This window comes from Hemicordylus capensis, chromosome 2 (assembly GCF_027244095.1).
Source record: "Hemicordylus capensis ecotype Gifberg chromosome 2, rHemCap1.1.pri, whole genome shotgun sequence".
In the NCBI taxonomy this organism is placed as follows: domain Eukaryota; kingdom Metazoa; phylum Chordata; class Lepidosauria; order Squamata; family Cordylidae; genus Hemicordylus; species Hemicordylus capensis.
In genome coordinates, this window is record NC_069658.1 from 423463621 (window position 1) to 423481567 (window position 17947).

Here is a 17947-nt window from a genome sequence, read left to right on the forward strand (position 1 = left end):
ATTTGCAGCAGCATGCTGGAAATGTCTTCAGCGGATTAGGTGGCCGCTTGCTAACAGATGCAATTTGTAAGATGCACAGATTCAAGTGAGTCTCTAAAAATGCAACTCAAGCATGGAGCTGACAATGTAGGATTGACTTTTTTCTAGCTAAGTTAACATTAAACTTTAAAAAAGCTTGCCCAGTGACATAGTAGAGCAAGCACATTCCAGGCAAACATGCAAAGGAGGATGCAGAGCTCTTTTGACAGCTAACGGTTGATGCTGCTTTACAGAGCTAGTGATAGTCTGGCACAACTTTGTTTTAATGTGCACTTGCAGAGCAGATTAGCGCTATTTTAGCCAAAACAAAAGCAGTGTACAAATAAGGCGATAAGTTGGCAATGCAAAGCGCATATTAACTCCAAACACTCAACAAAGAGATCTTTTATCTCACAAAGGAAAACAAAAAGTTGGTAAATATAAAACCAAAAGACGTTTCAGTGTGACACACTTGAGGATGGCGCAATAAAAAGGTCTTTTTGTTGAGAGCAGGGTACAAATAAAAGCAACACCTAGAATACACAAGCAACAAGGTCAGCATTGGGTTTGCATCCGATTCTGCTCTTCATCCATGCCCTTCTGGAATGAGACAGCGCCTCCCCGTTATGTGGAAAAAGCAAAGTTAAAAGGCATCCATTTTCCAGCATAAAGTATTCAAATAATTCTACATGTCTCACTAAACATTATGAAAGCCTATACTTCCTACATTGGGTGACAAGACTTTGACTGCCCTCAGTGGCCTTTACTGCCAGCATTTCTGTGGGAAAGTGGCAGAACTACAGTACTGGCACACCCTGAGTCACTTCCACCCACATCTACTGCAGCAAAACACAGGCGTGCATTACCAGGTTCAGATTTAGAATTGTAACATGGTCTCTGCTTGTGGACCAAGGCTGGATAACTAGTTGGTTGACTGCTACCTGTACTCACAGACTTTTCACCCGCACCTACATCTGTACTTGAAAACAGGCACAGATGGAAGAGAGACTGTTTAACAGTACTGTGCTCATGCCACAGACGTGTCCTGGAGTGCTATCTACATGTGGCAAATTGCCCATGCCTTGACCCAGCTCTTGCAGAGGAGGTTACTGTAGAACAGAACCAGTAGGTGACACTCAATGGTTTCAGTGCAACAGGAATTGATGCAGTCTATCTTCAAGTAGAAGTGTTGAAAATATTTAACGTTCTCTCATCGTTGTTTTACTTTCAGTAACTCTACTTATAGAAAACAAATTCATATAAATTCTAGTGTCTCAAGATAGCCTTCCTCCACTTTGATTAGTGTAGACTTTACTGTAAAGTGACTAGGCTGTAGTTCAGTGGGAGAGCATCCACTTTGCATGCAGAAGGTCCCAGGTTCAATCTCCAGGAAGAGCTGGGAAAGACTCCTGCCTGAAACTTTAGAGAGTGCCTGCCCGACTATACTGATAGTAATGAGATAGATGGACCAATGGTCCAACTTTGGATAAGGCAGCTTCCTATTTAATGGAATGGAATGCATTTTCTTCCCATTTACACTTTTCCTCCCTTCTGTTGCCTCCTCTGTGATTGAATTAGATTGCTACTCTATGAAGCACCATGCACACCGATGGCACTATCAATAATGCAAGGGGTTCTCTGACCTATGCTGGACAAAATGTCCATGTTGGCTCCCAGCATTAAGTACCTTGAGAAGGGAGAGATGCAAGATACTGCACACCTGCCAAGCAGAAATGCCAGGCTTCTGCAGGTACACCGCCTGTTCTGAGGGGGTTGCCAGGCAGATTTTTCTCCTAGGCAGGCAGGCAGGCAACCAACCAACAAGCAAAGGGCTTCCCTTGTTTCAGAGAAGAAAAATCTTAATGGTATCCATAAGAAACCCTGGAGGATTTAGGGTTGTGTGTGTGTGTGTTTTAGCAAGACCTGCCTCTTCTCATCCAGGCCTATAAAGAAAAGTCAGCAGGGGAACACAAAAGGATAGATAGCACCTTAATTTAGAGGCAGCTTTTATTAAAATTGGGTGACATCCAAAAAGGTACAGTACAAAAAAAATTTGGTCCAAGGGCACAGGGTGGGGAGGGGAAGAACCACAAACACAAAGCATAATAATAGGGAGCAGTTAAAAACAGCTACTTTGCCGAGCCAGTCAGACTCTGAGCTTCCTTCATCTATACTTGTCCTGAGAGCCTGTGGCAGCTACAGACAGCACTAGGGTTCTACTCCCCAGTACCACAAAGCGGGGGGGGGGGGGGAGTAAGAGGGCGAAGTGGTCTTTCATATGGCCAAGACAAGACAGGAAGGGTATTGGGCCACCTGGACTTACAGTAGTCCCCAGCCTCAGTCCAGAGGCAGAAGAGGAAGGGGCCTTGTCAGTCACTTGATTTTGTGCAGCTACTAGTGTCGACATACAACCAGCTGGGACCTGTACCGCTGCATTACAGTCCCCCAAATCTATCAGCAGCAGATCCATTCCTTGCCCCAGAAAACAGCAAGTGCTGGAGAAATGTGTCAAAAGTGAGCATGGTTAGTTTTGCTGATCAGCACCATTAGGGTGCAATTCTCTAGGGTCAAGCACACCTGCATACATATCCCCCACTCTGCAATTTGCCCCAGAAACCTGCTCTGTGCCCATCAGGGGAGGAAGGAAAAGGAGAGCAATGGCCTCTTGAAGGAGCCCTTCTGCCAACTTGTGTGTGACCCGAGAGTTGTGGAGAAGGGAGGGAAGAGTGAAGGTTGGGATGGAGATGCTCCCCTCACCCCCCACAAAGACAGTGATTTGGGATTAGCACAATGGCCCCCAAATAGACCCAAGGCTTTGTCTGACAGCTCCACCAGCCATCCCATTAAAATGGTCAGGTCAGCCAGACTGCCACAACCCTGCAGACTCCTTGCCAATTTTCCAGCACTATAGCTTCCAGTGAGAAAGCCACATACAGAGGAAGAGCCCAACTTTCCCCAAGAGATGAATCTGCAGAGCAGCCCTCACCTTAAAGGCCGGAAAGCAAGCGAAACTCACTGCAGTGCTGCTGCCTGCTGCCCCTCACCCTGGGCCTGGCCAAAAATCAAACACACCCAGACCTGTGTCCACCTGGCAAGTGCAGAAGAGCTGTCCAGCCCCCACAGCTTTGGGGATGGGTGAGGAGGTGGAGGGCCTAGGGACTGGCAAGGAGGTCCTGAGCTTGCAAGGCTCTAAACTGAAGCTGTCCTGAGTGTGGAAGAGCTTCAGCTAGAGCCAGGACAGGAGAGCCCTGAGGCTCCAAAGGCAACCAATGAGGAAGGAGGCCAAGGCTGAAAGGCAAGACCTTTGGCCTGGTGGCTGACTACAGTCCCCAAACAGGGCATGCAGCAGCAGAAAGAGAGGACGTCGGCAGGAGAGCAGTGGGAGGTTCTGTGCTGGAGTGGGAACGGCGTAGGCCTGAGCAGTGAATCCCTGCAGTGTTTGGTAGCCTTGAGATCTGCTGGCTAGGGAAGAGGCAGGCCTGTCTAGGTGTTGCGGATTCCCAGAGCCTGTTCTAGCTCTTGCCGTCTCTGTTGAACCTGGGAGAGAAGTCAAAAACGACAGCTTTAGTGCACATGTAAGCTAAAGCAACTGTTAGTCACATCCCTGACGTTTCCAGTGTGGAAAAGCAAGTAGAGGGAGCCCAAAGCTACCAACAAGCCTTACAGGACAAAGCCAGAGATTCTCTTCCTTGCACGGTGCACCCCTGGAGATACCTCTTTCATGAAAGGTGCCATTGAGTTGGTGTAGACTCCTGGCACCCACAGAGCCCTGTGGTTGTCTCTGGTAGAATACAGGAGGGGTTGACCATTGCCTCCTCCCACACAGTATGAGAGGATGCCTTTCAGCATCTTCCTAGATCACGGCTGCCCGACATAGATATTTCCCATAGTCTGGGAAACATACCAGTGGGGATTTGAACTGACAACCTCTTGCTCATTAGGCAAGTTACTTCCCCGCTGTACTATTAGGTGGCATATCTCTTTCACTACTGCCTTCCTAAAAATTCAAAACTTATCTTCCCAATGCACGATAGTGCCACTGGATTTTAAATGCAAAATATATACTGTTATTATACATATTCCCGGGTTTAGGTCAACAAATATTCCATATTCAGATTAAGGTCTAATAGCTAGAAGAATAAAATACAAAGATGAAAAGGTATAGAAAATTCTTTTTTCCTCCTTTGGCTTCTTGCCGCTCTGAAGTATGACTGCATCACAAGTCTGGCTGGCAAAGCCTTGCAAAGAGACCAGCCCTCGACATGCCAGACACGGGGCTGCTTAGGTGGTGACTGAGGTGCCCAACAGAGCTAAGGGGGTGACATCCCTCAAGCCCAGCTTGAGACGATGGCTTTCCCACCTCCCCGATTACAGGAGAGATCTCACTGGATGAGGCCGTTTACCTTAGAGTAGAAGTATCTGCACACAGCCTCCTGAGCCCATGGCTGGAAGTAGAATTCAGCTCGGCGCTCCTCTTCTGGGTTCCCAACAACATCAGTCATAGTCTGGGGGGGAGAAAAATAGCACCTGTCATTATCCATCCATCCCCAAGCAGAACTGGAAGCCTTCCCTGAAAAATCCAGCCGGCACTCTTTAATTCTGACCACCTCGTCAGCACTCCTCTTTCAAAAGAACATGGACATGGGGAACCTAACCAAAGCCAGATGATTTGTGTTTGGGTTCTTCTTACAGGCTTCTCACCTTTAGATCCCGGCACTGGGACTGCAGCCAGTCATTGATGAAGCCTTGGGGGTCTCTGGCAAAGCTCAGCATGAATTCTCGCTGGGTCTTCAGCTGGTTAATGGTTTCTATGGTCTCATGGATCTGAGGTCGAGGAAAGCAACACACCAAAAGTGACATGACTACACACTACTTAAAGAGAAATCCAGAGTGGGTAGCTTCCAAGCAATCTCCCCCCCACCCCCACTGGCACTGATGCACCAAGGGGTGAAGTTCACAACACATCCATCAGAAGTCTGCACTCCCCCCCCCCACCCCACTCCCTTCAAAATCTTCTACCTCAGAGCTACAAACTTCTGTGCCATTGGTCTGGAGTTTCACATGGCCTGGCCACCCACCCTGCCTCAGTTACTGCAAACTGTCCCCCTTTTCCTGCAGGAATTTGTGTCCTTCTCATCAGTGAACACCTTCTTTGTTTGAGGGCTCCCAGGAAAAAAAAAAAAGAGGGCTCTCTCTCTCTCTTATTCGGCAAATGGAACCAAACTAATCCAGGGCACCGTCATGCAAAGCGACAGCAATTAAGAAACACCATTCCCAGGTAGCAATTCTAAACTGAGAAAGAGTGTATGTGGAAAGACATCCACGCACCCCCCACCCAGAACAATGGAAAACAAAACCAAAATGAAATTAAGGCTGCATGTGTAAGTCCACTTACTAGGGAGAAAGCCCCATCTGCACATGCAACAGAACAGCTAGCCTGGATGGATCCTCATTAGTAGAAAGTGCAACAGGACTGGGATATGTTATGGTTGACCCAAATGTGTCACAGACCCTCCACATACAGCCTCCCTACTAGCTCTGCAAAAAGGGGCGAATCTTTCTGCTGTTGCCCCAGAGTCTAAATCCTAAAGCCAGGAATCTGCTTTGTTTCAGCCTTTCTATCGTCTATAGCTGGGCAAACTTCCCAGAGGCTCTGAAAGCTGACTGCAGGCCAGGAATCTGGGAAATCCAGGTTACGCTCCAGGGCTGCTACAGACACCATAAACGATACTGCAAAACAAACCTCTCCAGGTAGCAATTGCCCTTTAATGCTGGACAAGTTAACGGCAAGATCCTGCCACTAAATGGCCGTGTGTTCATCAAGCAATTATCTTGTTTCTAGATGAACGTAAGTTGTTTCACTGTAAAAAGACTATATACGGCATAAAGGCTGGAAGGTGGTTCTTCAGTTTTTACAAGAAAACATGAAAGGAAAGGGCTCCAATCAGAACATTCTGTGCCTTGTCAGGAATAATCCAGGGTTATCAGAAGAGCCAGTGTGACGCAATGGACAGACGGTTGGACACCAGAGTTCAAATCCTTGCTCAGATAGAAAGCTCACCAGGTCACCTTGGGCACACTGCTCTCTCAGCCTAACTTACCCAACACTGTTGTAGCCAAGGTAAAATGGGAAAGTCCCCATGTGATTTGAGTTTCTTGTAGAAAGAGCAGGATACAAAAGGCCAAACAAATATAATAATGAGAGGAAGCAAGTTGAGATGAGACCCAAAAACTTTCTGAAAGGCCAAGTACACGGCCTTTCAAAGAAAATCACAGTCTGTAAAAAGTGAAGCCTAGAAGGCCCCAGATAGTGCAAAATATTCAGGAATAAAGGCTACAGGGAACAGCTGATGCTTCTGAAGACTAAACAGGGCAATCCTATGTCTGTTTATTCCAAAGTAAGCCCCACTGTATTCAATGGGGCTTACTACAGCTGAGTGTGCATAGGATTGTAGCTTAAGTGATTCTGCAGTACATCAACAGCCACTTGATATACTGTAGAATCACTCCGGCTGCAATCCTATGCACACTCAGCTGTAGTAAGCCCCTCTGAGCACAGTGAAGGCACTATTCTAGAGGAATCTAGAACTGTCAACTTCTGGAACCCTCTTTTAAAGCACTAAGCATTAAAGATCGTGTTTTTCTTCTTGTTGAAACTGCTTTGGCTGATGGAGATGTGAAATACCTGTTGCACTAGTGAATTGTTGAGACTCAAGGAGAAAATGGACTTTGATCTGAAGGGCATCATAGCAGCTTTAACGCTGCTACCAGCAGTTTGATAGGCGTTCATTCTCAACCTCTCACATAGAGAAATGAGGGCAAGCACATGCCGAGATCCCTTTTGCAGCTCAACGCCAAGAGAGACCTCAAGGTAAGGGCAGCCTCCAGGGACTCTCACTTTGTTATCCAGTGCAGCTATCTCTTGCTGGCTGGCCGTGGAAAGCAGGAAAGAATTCATCTGGGTCTTCAAAGTATCATCCACTTCCACATCAATGTCATAGCAGGCAGTTTTCTTCTGATCATTTGGATCAACGCTGGGGAAGCAAGACAAACAAAACACAGAGCCAGCGTCAGAATGTGGTTCAACACCACATCCCCAAATACCCACAGCAAATGAGGGGAGAACAGCCCGGTGTTTCCCAACTCAGGCTCTCTTTGACATGGAGCATAGAAAACACTTGTTCAGTTCAAAAAACCCAGCAGGTCCAACATTTTGTTCCCCTGAAAAGTGTTCTAGAAAGTTTCATATTTCTGGCAGATGCTACTCTAAACAGCAAACCTGCTAACATTTCATCTCTGAACTAAAACACTGATGCTCTGGAAACAAAAACGTACCCCAAGTGCATCCTCAGCATCTTTGTACATCCCTAAGCAAAGATGACCACTGGAAGCAGAAACTACATTCTTGCATTGCCAGCTTGTGTCCCAGTACTGTACCTAGCCAATGTGAGCCAGTACTGACACTGTGTCCCAGTAGCTTGTGTCCTAGGACTGGCTTAAACAATGCTCCGACAGTCTTCTAGCTCAGCAGCCTCCCACAGCCAAGTGCCTCGACCTCACCTGATGACATGGTTGATGATGATTGGCTCTGGAGGCATAAGCAAAGCATGCAACCTTTGGGGGATCTCGGAGAACTTCATCCGCTGAGACTCAAATATCTGCAGATTGAAAGGGAAGGTCAAGCAACTCAGAAGAGCTCAGCTCTTAAGACGCCAGCAAGAGCTGCTGCCTGCCCTGCTGCTGTTACCTGCTGGAGGTATTTGTCACAAAGGACGTACTCCCGCTCATGGGGGTCCTGAAGCTTGTGTGTCTTGATGTACTGCCACAGCGCCTGGATGATGACCGGGCGTGTCTGAGTGTGGATCCCCAAGAGGCGAGCCAGACGTGGGTCCAGTTTGAACTGTGGAGGCTGCAAAAGAGAGAAGGGGAGGGGGAAGCTAATCCTGGAGATTCTGCATTCAAAAGGGGCAAGAATCTTATGTCATCATCTGCCTTCTGAGGAAGAAAAGAGACCCAAACCTGGAAAGTAACTGAGAAAATAAAACCCCTTTGACCATATCTGGAGGGAGCAGGGAGAAAAGGACAAAGCCATTTCAACCATTGCTGCCACAATCCTGGGGAGTGGGGAAGAGAGGAATTTTCTGAAAAAATTAGACATAAACCAGTAGGAAATATTTGGTAGGTCCCAGGGAAGGCCTAGTCATCACCATCCGACTGCAGCCACTTATTGCCCACAGCTGCTCCCCACCCAAGTCCTGCCTCTTAACAGAGCCTCAGGGAAGTGCTCCTGCCTACCTGGTAGTCCAGCATCAGGAGAACAGTGCAGCGCACATTGACATCTCCAGGTCTTTTCACCTGGAAACCATCCGTCTCTTGGGTGGTGGCAGTCCTATGCCACTAAAAGGGAGTGTGGGGGGGGGGAGATGGGGAGAAGAGACAGGCATTCAGTGACAAAGTCAAAGACCAGCATGATGTGGCAGTGCAAGGTTCCCAACACAGATCCCCAGAGGTTGTTGGACTACCACTCTCATCATCCCCAGCCACAATGGTCTTGGCTTGGGATGATGGGAGGCACAGTCCAGCAACAACTGAGGACCCAGGGTTGGGCACCCTGGTACAGTGAACCGAGGGTTTAACTTGGAGATGTATTCAAATTGCTGTTATGAAGCTGACTGTGCGACTCTGGGCCACTCTCTCAGTCGAACATTGGTCACAGGTTTGCGAAAAAATTGGGGTGCAGGGAGATGAAACCAAGTACACTGCCTTGAGCTCCTTGAAGGAAGGGCAGGAAAAAAACACAGACATGGGAATCAAGTGAGTGCCAAGGAGCTTCCTGTAGTTAATCCTCTCTGGGCAGTGGCTCCCTTATTTCCAGGCACATCATCTAGCTGAGGGCTTCCACATATTGGCTTGGAGAGCGATGAGGAGTTCAGTGATACATCTTTTTTTCAAAAAAAGTGACTCACCTCAACCAAGTGATTATCTGGGCCATAGAGGTCCTTGTCCAGCTCAATCACCAGAGACTTAAAGAAGGATGAGAACTTTCTCTTCTGCTTAGTCGCATCATACTTGGAGAGAGCAGACTGCAAGAGAGAAGGGACAGGGAGTCTAGCACAGGGATTCTCAACGTTGGGTCCCCAGATGTTTTTGGACTTCAACTCCCATAATTCCCAATCAAAGGCCACTGGGGCTGGGAATTATGGGAACTGAAGTCCATCATCATGTTTATTTGCGGTCATAGACCAAAACTTAAAGCATACATAATAATATACATATAATATAATAATAATATATTCAAAGATCCAATATTATCTCATCCTGGTCAGCAGTTTCCAATTTACATAATCTGGTTTATCATCTGTTGTCTAACATTCTTAGCTGCCTCACAGAACTTAGCAACTTTAATTGTTACTTCCTCCTCCTGATCTGAAAGCAGATAATTGACCTAGAATACATCTGTATGACCTGGGAAATCAGCCAGTAATGGGGAAATATAACAAGATCGTAAGTCCCTATAAAAGAGGCAGCGGAGTAGAATATGAAAAATAGACTCTTGTTCTCCTGAACCGCAAAGGCATAATCTCTGCTTTTTTGGTATCCCTTTAAATTTACCTTCTAGTTCAGCTGAAGGTAGCACATTAAATCTGGCCAGTGTAAACATCCTGCGATACTTAGTCATCGTAATCTTATCCAAGTAATTCGCAGGTTTAGTATTAAACATTCGTAATCCCAGAAAAACGTCTTTGGAGATTAGAGATCGATCAATCTGCATTTCCATATCATAGATCAGCTGCTTTAGTATCAGTCTTGCATGGGAGAAACCCATTTCTAATAGAACGTCCAGACTAAAGCCATATAAACTTATTTGACGGAACTGAAGTCCAATAACATCTGGGGACCCAACGCTGAGAATCCTTGGTCTAGCAGATCCCACTTCCCGACAGTGTTGCCAACAGCATCAGAAAACGCAGAGCATTCAGGTCTCAGAAACTAAGAAGCACAATGAGTGGTTTCTTATAGGACAGCAACTGCCTGCCTTCGAGAAGGAGTTGCAGGAGAAGATGCGGCCTGCCAACTTTTCTCAAGCATCTTATGGCATTTCTCCCTTCCACACAAACCAACCACATAGTGCCATCTAACTAAGGGCTCCTTCAGGGTTTACTGGATCTTAGATCACTGGAAAAGGTTAGGCACATGTCATGCCAGTTTCATTCCCACCCGCCCAACAATTTGAGAAAAGCCTGGGAGATTCTCTGCTGGGAAAACAGACATGAAATGCACACAGCCAAAGGGACACTGACCTGGACCTCAAGCAGGGCTGCACAACTTCAGCCCTCCAGCTGTCGTTGGACTACAGCTCCCATCATCCTTGACTATTGGCCACTGTGGCTGGAGATGTTGTGTAGTCCAACAGCTGGGGGGCTGAAGTTGTGCAGCCCTGCCTTAGGTGTTGCAAGACCAATGCTGATTAAGAGCAGAGTGAAAGAGCTCTCAATGTCCAAAGGGCATGTGCAGAAATTAGATCTGTTCAACCGGGAATTTCCAGTCAGCAGGTGCAGAGCAGAGAGCTCTCTCAACACAGGGAGATGTAACGTGAGGAACTGGAGGATTCCAGACCGGAGAAAATCCACATGACAATTTCTGAAAGAAAGATCTTTCCAGCTGTGCAACAAAGCTCATTAAATAGCCTCAGCACAAGCCAACTTCCAGGATAGGATAGAGCCCAGCTGAGGAAGACAATGGCCTCAAGACAGGAGCCTCCCAGCCACTCTCCATCTTATCTTAACCCTCCAGCCCTGACATATTTGGAAACTCAACATCTTTTATATTTGCAATTTGCTCTCCTGCTTTTCTTCCTCAGAAGAAAACCCTCAAAGCAGCTGACAATAACATATGGATAAAACAATGAAGCACAAGCAGTGCCTCTTCAGCCTTCAGAGATGACAAGTCAACTCCCCACTTACATCTTCTAGCAGTCGCCCTTCCACTCGCAGCTCCCAGGAAGCCACCGTGCCCTCGCCATCCTCCGCATCCGATTTGGCTGGATTGAAGGTGTTGGAGATAAAGATGCGGAGCTTCCGCTTTTGCTGAAAGGAGGTGCGTTCAGTACCATGTTAGTTTACAAACACCCCCCCCCACACACACACATTTTATTCCCTAGGAAGAATCTGAGTGATTTACTGTTAAATTTGGAATTTTTCAGCAGAACTGATACCCAGGCAGGATTCATACATTTATTTCTGCATTTCATAAATTTATATCTCACTTGCCCAATTCTGAGAAAAACTCAAGGTATAAGAAGGGTCAAGAACAATTTAAATAAGCAAAAGCCAATAAACAATCAACAGCAGTATGAAAGTAACTGAAATCTGAGTAGCCGGGAGTGTAAAAAACCAAACCCACAGCTTTGCTTGGGGAGTGCTCAGAAACTGCTGAAGAGGTTTTAATCTCATTCATTTAATCTGAATGAGCCGATGTAGGAAGAGCAAGCCACAGAGAGTTCTACCTTCTCCACAATCTCTGATGCCCCATCTGCTTAAGTCCTTTCAGCTATTGAAAGAGTGGATGAGACTCTGACTGGAGAACAAGTCTCACGGGGCATACTGAAGAACTGTAAAGTCATCCCCCATGGATCCTAGCATGCCTGGCTAAGCCCTAGTGCCTACAACTGCACTGGAGATAGCCAACTATAATTACAGTGTCAATACCAATATCAGTGATTAGTACAGACTGATTTGATTTTCTATTGCTGCAGAAAAGTGACGAGACACATTCTCAAGTTTGTGGACACTCTTCTCTGTTACCTTAATGGGCCGTTTTAAGGCCTCCTGGATATCCAGCCTCTTCCTCATGATGGTCTGGTCCAGCTTCCTCTCAAACGCCAACAAATCCATGTATGCCTGAGACTCCGGAACTAGCTCCCGGATCTAGAATAGAGCACAGTCACAATCAGTGTAGTCACTGCTTCCACCCAACTACAACATACTACAAATGTCTGAAGTCCCACTCACCCGCTGAGGTAGAATCTTATCTGCCATCTTCTTCTTCTTGGCACTGTGAGGAGATAGAAATGTCAGAACGAACATAAGAACAACCCTGCTGGATCAGATCAGACCAAAGACCCATCTGGACCAGCATCTCATTTTCCAGAATGGCCAACCCAATGCCTCTGAGAAGCCAGCCCACAAACAGGAGGTGAAGGCACACCCCTCTCCCAACACTGCTCCCCTGCAATGACTATTTAGAAGTATACTGCCTTTGAACCTGGAGCTGGCATATAGCCATCATGGCTAGCAGTCATTGACAGACTTGCCCTCCATGAATTTGTCTAATCCCCTTTTAAAATTATCTTAGTGGCCATCACCACATCTTGTGGTAGTGAATTCTACATACTACAATGTAAATGACAACTTCCTCTTGTCTGTCCTGAATCTCCTGTCAATCAGTCTCATTAAATGACATGGGTTTAAACTCCTGACACAGATGCAAAGAGGGTCTTTTAGATTTTACACACTATTATGTTATATTTACTATAGATCCACCTTTTATAAAAACATTAAGATACTAAGGAGACTTCCACTGCAACAGGATTTATAGGGTGGGGTTTGGGTTTTTTCTTTTTTAGTAGCTAGGAAGTCAGATGTTTGGGATGTTCTCAAGTCCTGCTGGGCAAGGCTATAAAACTTTCAGAAAGAAACTGAAAGCCAATGAGGCTGTTCTCATGTGCAGCCAAACCCAGGCTAGGGAAGCCCAGCCTGGGTGTGGCTGTGTGAGAACTGCTGGGATTGGGCCTGATCCTGGTGGAGCAACACTGCCTAGCCTGGATTTCTATCTGAGGTTAAGGGAGCGAGCACTTGCTGCTCATGTGTGAGCTTGGGCTTCCAGCCTGGCCGCACACTGAGACGGGCGCCTAGAGCACCCGTCTCCTGTGGGAATCCCCCAATGCACTGCGTTCGGTGCATTGTGGGATTCCAGAGGCACATCATACCAGTTCTCCGAACACGGATCATATGAGAGCACGGACAGCGCTCCCATCAACATTCTGGCAATAGTCGGGGGGCGTGGGGAGAGGCGAGTCAAACAATGGCTTCCCACCAGTGTGAATGACCTCACTGTCTGCCTATCAGAAATTACACCGGGATCCAAACCCCAGTACTTCTGGATCTTAATACGTGTACATTAGGTCTTGACAATTTCCCCTTGAATCTATGAACCACCCCCTACTGCTCCAGTTTTATAATCAGGCACTGAACCAGGAAGCTTCTTTGATGACATGTCCCCAAAGCAGAGAAGACTCTGTAGCCAATCCCTTTCCTTTGCTCCTGAGTTTCTAAGTGGCGATTTCCCAATTTAAATGGCCTTCCTGTGGCATCTGTTTTCTATCTCAATTTTCAAGTGAGCCATTTGTGGAAATCAAACAGAAGCTAATTCCACAAAGAAGTTATTCTGGTGGCTACAGGCTATCTTATGCCTCTAAATACCAGTTGCAGGTGAGCAATAGCAAGAGAGAGGGCATGCCCTCAACTCTGGCTTGTGGGCTTTCCAGAGGCATCTGGTGGGCCACCGTGTGAAACAGGATGCTGGACCCAAGGGCGTAGCTATAATTAAGCAGATGGGTTTAAAGAATCGGGGCACCGCAGCTCCTGATGACCCCCCCAGCTCTACCCCTCCCCATTGTCTTCATTATCTCCCTCACTCCAAGGGGCCACCGGGGAGAGGGGTGAACATGGGCCCCCTCTCTCCTAGCTACAGCCCTGGATGGACCTGATAGGTCTTGGGACTGATCCAGCAGGGCTGTTCTTCTGAGATGAAGCCTCTGAGCTTCAAGAGCATGATGCCTATGCAGTTGGTTGCAGAAAAGCACGAGAAAGAAATGGAACCTCTTACTTGTGGTTACGGTTCTGCACAGCCTGTTGCTGAACTTGCTGGATCTGCTGAGGTGCTGGCCTTTTGCGAGACTGGTCCATTCCTGACTGAGCCATCCCAGGGCGGACGGAAGGACTCCCCCCATACCCGGGAGGTCCCATCGCAGGTCCCTGAGGAGTCATGCGGCTGCCAGGCAGCATGCCAGGGCGCTGGAAAAAGGAACACAGAGGAACATGGTTTCTGAAAATCTCTGGGATATCACCATTTCTGGTTAGTAAAATGTTCCAAGGCATTTCCCTCCCACTTCCTCAGGGATATTTATTTATCAATCACAGAATCAACAGAAGAAAGTGTTTTAGTTTCCCCTGGATTATGCCACTTCAGTTTTCAGATGGAGGCTTCTATGTTTCAACATGCCCCTACAGATAAGACCCCTTGCACACAGAAACTCTAACATTGAATGGAGAAAGTTTCAGAATATTTTACTCCCTAATGTGCTAGGCTTTTTTTTTTTTAATGGAGAAGTAAGTTCTCCTCCTCTGGCCCACCTGAAAAGATAGGGAAGCATTCAACCATGCAACCTCTACCTGCAGCCTTAAGTGGTATCACCCAGGAAGAACTTTACCACTTGAACCTGCTGACTGCATAAACTGGCCATTAGTCTCATCATTTTCTGAGCCTCTCTGTTCATTTGAGTCTTAAAACTTCCACCTAATGTTGGTTCATGGTTCACCTCATGAACCAACATGATCATTACTGGTTGTAAATGTTGCTTATTTTCAGTGATGTGGGTAATCTGATTTAGCATGCTCAATTCATATTTCTGTAAGGGAAACTAAAACAAGAATGCCATGTTAACCCCTGCTAACTTGGCAAAGAGGCACCTTTTAATGTGGCGATTCTCTTTTATTTAGCAGGCGGAGAGTAACTTGGCCCTATCCACCCCTAGCACCCAGTGACTGTTGCTGGTGTCTATCTTATGTTTCTTTTCAGTTTGTGAGCCCTTTGGGGACAGAGATCCATCTTATTTATTTATTATTTATCTGTGTAAGCCACCCTGAGCCATTTTTGGAAGGGCGGTATAGAAAATGAATGACTAAATAAGTAAATAAATGTCATATTGACCTATTATAACAAAGATCACATAAACAACTATTTCAGTAATCTTCCAACAGCCAAAAGTATTTGAGTGGAAACATATAGTTAGGAAAGTCTTATTCAGACATTGTTTCACTGGAATACTTGCAAATAATCTAGACATGACAATAACATATGCATTAACTTTTTTTTTTTAACGAAGGCACTGAAAACTGTTAACATACTAATTTTAGCATGCCCACAAATCTGTTCTATGCGCTGATGCAATCTATGCATGCATGACTGACACAGTAGCCATTCATTATGTTACCAATGCATTTTTCTGAAACAATACATTTTTAGAAATAAGTTTACATTATAGAACATTTCCACCCTACATCGCTCTAAATGGTTTTCGAGAGAGGTCTTGTTTCAATTCTTTGCTTTACAGCATATTCAGATATTTTACGAAGAAGAAATCAGTAGGAGAACGAAATGGCTGAACCCGCCCACAAAAGGTGCATTTACGCGCTTCCCCACGTATTGGCCGTTGGTCTCCTATTGACCCAGATCCTCCACCCCCACCCCGCTTTCCTGAGCGTCAGGTTTCCACCCTCCCCTGGCGACCTCCCCCGCCCGCCAGCCGTATCCCGCATCCCCCGCCCCTCAGGCCTCACCCCCATATTCCCCTTTATTTGTTAATAAATCCTATGCCATGAATCCCGCTTCAGCAGTTCCCCTTCTCCTCCTCCATCTTTCTGGAATGGCTCTTCTTCCATCCGCCCCAATCCCCCGTAGGCTCCGCCCACTGCAGCTGCCCCCCTTATTATCTCGCGCTTGCTGACGCCTTAGCCCCGCCCCTCCCAAGCCCCGCCCCGCATCCTAGCCGGGCCGGGTCGGTACCGGGTATGCGGCGCCGGGCAGAGGAGAGCGGTACATTCCCTGTCCAGGGGCCGGGCCCATCCGAACAGGAGGCCCAGCGGCTCCCGGCCCCAGCGGTCCCGCCCCAGGGCCAGCTCCGCCACCGCCACCGCTCGGAGCCACAGCCTGGAAACCCGCCCGCGCCGCCATCTTCCCTCCCTCAGCAGCACAAAGCGGGGGGAGGCGGATGTGGGGTTAGGATGATTTAGTTGGGTTTCACCATAGAGACGTCGCCTGCGGGAGATAGAACGCCGCCGGATTGATAATAGAGTGGAAGCCGGGCAGATGGATGCCGGGAGCACGACTGGAGCTCCTCCTGCCGTCCAGAAACTGTAATTGCAGTTTAGGATCACGAGTCCGCTTTGAGGCTGCCCAGTGTGCATTTGCCTGGAGTAAGCTACTATTTACCTCTGGGCTGGGGCTTACTTCTGAATAATAGGATGCACGTGGGAAAGATCTTGGTCCTATGCATATTACTCTTAAGCAGTGTCCTTAGGATTGCAGCTATAAAAAACTGTCCTATTAAAAGCTATAAGACAAATATTATTCAACCATCGAGGCAAGCAAATACAAACCACCCTTCACGTGATCAGTCCATGCTCCAAATTACGTTATATGCAGGGGTGTTTGCATCTTGGCTACACTGGAACTGAGCATAATGTGGGAGCTTGAAAGCCAGTTGATGTATGCCTAGTTCTTGGGTGATAAAACCCTGAGGCTAAGGGTGCGAGTACTCCCTTAACCTGAACTACTTGCTCGTGTGCAAACCAGGCTGCTTCCAGAATCCAGCCTGACTGCACACAGAGGTGATTGTCTAAAAGCATCTGTCTCTTGTGGGAGTCCCCCCAGTGCATCATGCGTGTTGTGCAGTGCATTGAGGGATCTCCAGAGGCCAAGACAAGCAGTCCCAGCCTTTGTTTACTCACACAGCTGGGATCAGCACAGAGATTCATCTGTGCTGCTTCTGGCTAGGGATGTGTATGGAACCAGCGGGAAAAAATAATTTTAAGGGCAGGGGAGGGTGCACTTACTCCCCACAATGAGTTTCCCCCACTGGCGCTCGCTTAAAAACTGGTCTGGCAGGGCAGCAGTGTATCTCCCTGCTGCCCTGTCTGCACCTCAGACAGTGACCGGAAGTAGCACGTGTGTGTGTGTGTGTGTGTGCGCATGTCGCCTGTGCGGCCAATGTGTGCACGTGCAAGTGCAATATGCATATGCGCCCGACGTGCACACGCACTACATCTGGTCCCCTTCCACCTTCAAACCGGCCCCTGCCGGTTCTGTGCACATCCCTAGTCTGCCCTGTAGTACTTTAGCTTAGTGTTTGCTTGCCTTTGCATATGTCTTTTAAACTTCTTACCTGGCCAAAGCCATTTAAAACTTATATGAATATGACATATTTATATACCACTTTTCAACAAAAGTTCTCAAAGTGGTTTACATAGATATAAATAAATAAACAAATAAATAAGATGGCTCCCTGTCCCCAAAGGGCTCGCAAGCTACAAAATAAATCTACTGGGCCACTGGAGGAATGCTGTGCTGTGGATGGATAGGGTCAGTTGCTCTCCCCCACTAAATAAAGAGAACTACCACTTTTTAAAAGTGCCTCTTTGCTCAGTTAAAGGTAAAGTGTGCTGTCAAGTCAATTTCAACTCCTGGCACCCACAGAGCCCTGTGGTTTTCTTTTGGTAGAACACAGGAGGGGTGCCTCCTCCTGTGCAGTATGAGATGATGCCTTTCAGCATCTTCCTATATCACTGCTGCCTGATATAGTACCGGGGGATTCGAATCAACAACCTTCTGCTTGTTAGTTAAACATTTCCCTGCTGCACCGAGGACTAACTAATTTGGGGGAGGGGGACAAAATTACTTTTTGGAGCCAGGTGCTTGCAGATTCACAGAGAAAAACCCAGTACTGTAGTCAGAAAAGCTTTAGCCCTAGAATTCAGGGATAGGTCCAAGAGCTGGGTAATTTGTTACCATAGTATGATTGCTACTTTTCAAGCTATACAAATAACATATGTCGGGGAGACCATGTGGAAGGGACATATGGTGTCAGCAC

General features: G+C 47.1%; 1 protein-coding gene across 5 annotated transcripts; it reads right to left on the bottom strand.

Annotated features, from left to right (window-relative positions):
* Positions 1 to 2007: 2007 nt before the first annotated feature.
* Positions 2008 to 16098, bottom strand: SMARCD1 (SWI/SNF related, matrix associated, actin dependent regulator of chromatin, subfamily d, member 1). 5 transcript variants are annotated; one of them, XM_053299233.1, is made up of 13 exons: positions 15865 to 16098; positions 13906 to 14093; positions 12030 to 12072; positions 11823 to 11945; positions 10983 to 11105; positions 8985 to 9101; positions 8314 to 8415; positions 7766 to 7927; positions 7579 to 7676; positions 6917 to 7052; positions 4720 to 4842; positions 4422 to 4523; positions 2008 to 3555 (listed from the first exon to the last, which is right to left on the bottom strand). In XM_053299233.1, exons 1-13 carry the CDS (start codon positions 16030 to 16032, stop codon positions 3502 to 3504), a joined length of 1539 nt encoding a protein of 512 aa, XP_053155208.1. In that variant the 5' UTR covers positions 16033 to 16098; the 3' UTR covers positions 2008 to 3501. The 5 variants fall into 5 exon arrangements, with proteins under 5 accessions (XP_053155208.1, XP_053155210.1, XP_053155211.1 ...); XM_053299235.1 differs by lacking the exon at positions 15865 to 16098 and adding an exon at positions 15639 to 15795; XM_053299236.1 differs by lacking the exon at positions 15865 to 16098 and adding an exon at positions 15676 to 15780.
* Between the last annotated feature and the right edge of the window lie 1849 nt (positions 16099 to 17947).

Excerpts from the sequence above, each read along its gene's own strand:
- SMARCD1 (XM_053299233.1), bottom strand. The coding sequence starts at position 16,032 with ATGGCGGCGCGGGCGGGTTTCCAGGCTGTGGCTCCGAGCGGTGGCGGT. Across the intron at positions 12,073-13,905 it reads GTGCAGAACCGTAACCACAA|TGCCAAGAAGAAGAAGATGG; the intron begins GTAAGAGGTTCC and ends ATCTCCTCACAG. Across the intron at positions 11,946-12,029 it reads ATAAGATTCTACCTCAGCGG|ATCCGGGAGCTAGTTCCGGA; the intron begins GTGAGTGGGACT and ends GCTCTATTCTAG.